At 43.3% G+C, this 2,151-nt stretch overlaps 1 protein-coding gene across 1 annotated transcript in view; it reads right to left on the bottom strand.

Annotated features, from left to right (window-relative positions):
- Nucleotides 1-2,151, bottom strand: part of abcc5 (ATP-binding cassette, sub-family C (CFTR/MRP), member 5) — a 20,946-nt gene that overhangs the window by 9,232 nt on the left and 9,563 nt on the right. The window contains exons 7-10 of the mRNA XM_050061423.1: nt 1,912-2,085; nt 1,686-1,833; nt 1,455-1,603; nt 924-1,031 (exon numbers count right to left, since the gene is read on the bottom strand). Of these exons, the coding sequence (XP_049917380.1) occupies nt 924-1,031; nt 1,455-1,603; nt 1,686-1,833; nt 1,912-2,085 (579 nt within the window). The remainder of the gene's footprint in view (nt 1-923; nt 1,032-1,454; nt 1,604-1,685; nt 1,834-1,911; nt 2,086-2,151) is intronic.

Here is a 2,151-nt window from a genome sequence, read left to right as displayed (position 1 = left end):
CATCCATCCATCCATCCAAATATTGAATCATGTGGTCATTTATCCAAAAATTGATTTATTAATTCATCCAAATATTGATTCATTCATCCACCCAAATATTGATTCATCTGTTCATCCATCCATCATCCATCAAAATACTGATTAATTCATTCATTCATTCACCCATCCAAACATTGATTCTTTCATTCATCCATCCATCCAAATATTGAGTCATGTGGTCATTTATCCAAAAATTGATTAATTAATTCATCCAAATATTGATTCATTCATCCACCCAAATATTGATTCATCTGTTCATCCATCACAATATTGATCCATCCATCCATCCATCCATCAATCCAAATAATGATTCATTCATTCACTGATGCAACCAAATATTGATCCATCCATCCATTCATCAAAATATTGATTAATTAATTCATTCAACCATCCATCCAAATATTGATTCATTCATTCATCCATCCATCCGAATGTTGATTGAGTCATTCATCCATCCATCCAAATACGGATTCATTCACCCATCCACATATTAATTCATTCACCTCCCCAAATACTGATTCATCCATCCATCCAAATATTGATTCAGTCATTCATCTTTTCGAACATTGATTTATCTGTCCACCCATCCAAATATTGATTGATTGATTGATTGATTGATTGATTGATTGGTTGGTTGATTGATTGATTGATTGATTGATGCATCCATCCAAATATTTATTTGTTCATCAATGCAAATATAAATTCATTTATCTATCCATCCATCAAAATACTGATTAATTCATTCAACCATCCATCTGAATGTTGATTGATTAATCCATCCATCCGAATACTGATTAATGTATTCACTCAAAGGTTGTAAGGGAGTGAAGGAAGGTAGGAATGTAGGAAGTTTGGAAGGTAAGGAAGACAGGAAGTGTTCTGACCTTGAATCGTTCTGCAGCCACTGAGGCCTCAGACAGAGACTTGACAGAGAAGGGAGTGACCTTCAGGGCAAAGGTCATCGCATTAAACACCGTCACCACAGTGAAGGCCTACAGAGATGGACAGGAAACAAGGTTACATCACTTCCTCCAAGAAAATCAAAACTGTGAAGTTATGTCAACAAAGAAAGTTAGCTGTAGCCTGCTATAATGCTAACAGGTATTAGGGAATAATTGTAGCAATGTTAGCCAGTTAGCTGTAGCCTGCTATAATGCTAACAGGTATTAGGGAAATAATTGTAGCAATGTTAGCCAGTTAGCTGTAGCCTGCTATAATGCTAACAGGTATTAGAGAATAATTGTAGCAATGTTAGCCAGTTAGCTGTAGCCTGCTATAATGCTAACAGGTATAAGGACATAACTGTAGCAATGTTAGCCAGTTAGCTGTAGTCTGCTATAATGCTAACAGGTGTGAGGAAGGCTGATCAGTTAGTTGACGTGACCGCAGGTAGTTTGTATCTTTCAGTGTGGCACCTGAGCTGCGGTCAGGTCGTATCCTAGCAACATATGGGCGGAGAATGTTGCCACGCTGGCGATGACGACGACGAGGGGAGCCACGCCCACAGTGATGCTCTGGAAGTAGCCGGTCAGCTCCAGGATCCTTCGCTCCTCCTCACGGATTTCTGAGAGACAGATATAATGTCTTAGCTCTGCTATCACAGCGACAGGTCGGCCAGGTGAGCATGTGTGCAGGTGAGTACGTACTGTGGACGTCCTGGGCGAAGGCTTTGACCCAGGCGTACATCTTGATGACCTTGATGTGGCTGAGGATCTCGTTCATCTTCTGCACCCGTCTGTCTGTGACGGCCACGCCCCTCCTCCTGAAGTACGCCGTCAACCTGGAGCTGAACATCTGATCAGAGGATAACCACAGGTCAACTGTGATGATGATGTCACTGGCGACTGAGTGATGAAGAGGAGGAGGACTGACCATGGCAGGGTAGAAGAGGATGAAGACAGCTGAGCCCAGCAGAGACGTCGGTCCCAGTATGAACAGGTTGTAGGCGACACCGAGGACGGCCACCAGGGGGCCCCCTGCTAACAGACTGCCCACTGCTGCTGCCTCAAACATCCTCTGACCGTCACTGGAACACATGTTCACCAGCTGAGGGACACGGGGACACAGGGGGGGACACAGGGGGGACACAGGAGGGGACACAGGGGGAAGTCG

The sequence above is a fragment of the Epinephelus moara genome, chromosome 2 (assembly GCF_006386435.1).
Source record: "Epinephelus moara isolate mb chromosome 2, YSFRI_EMoa_1.0, whole genome shotgun sequence".
Taxonomy (NCBI): Eukaryota; Metazoa; Chordata; class Actinopteri; order Perciformes; family Serranidae; genus Epinephelus; species Epinephelus moara.
The sequence above is the reverse complement of the archived record's forward strand: the minus strand, read 5'-3'. Positions and strand labels throughout refer to the sequence as shown.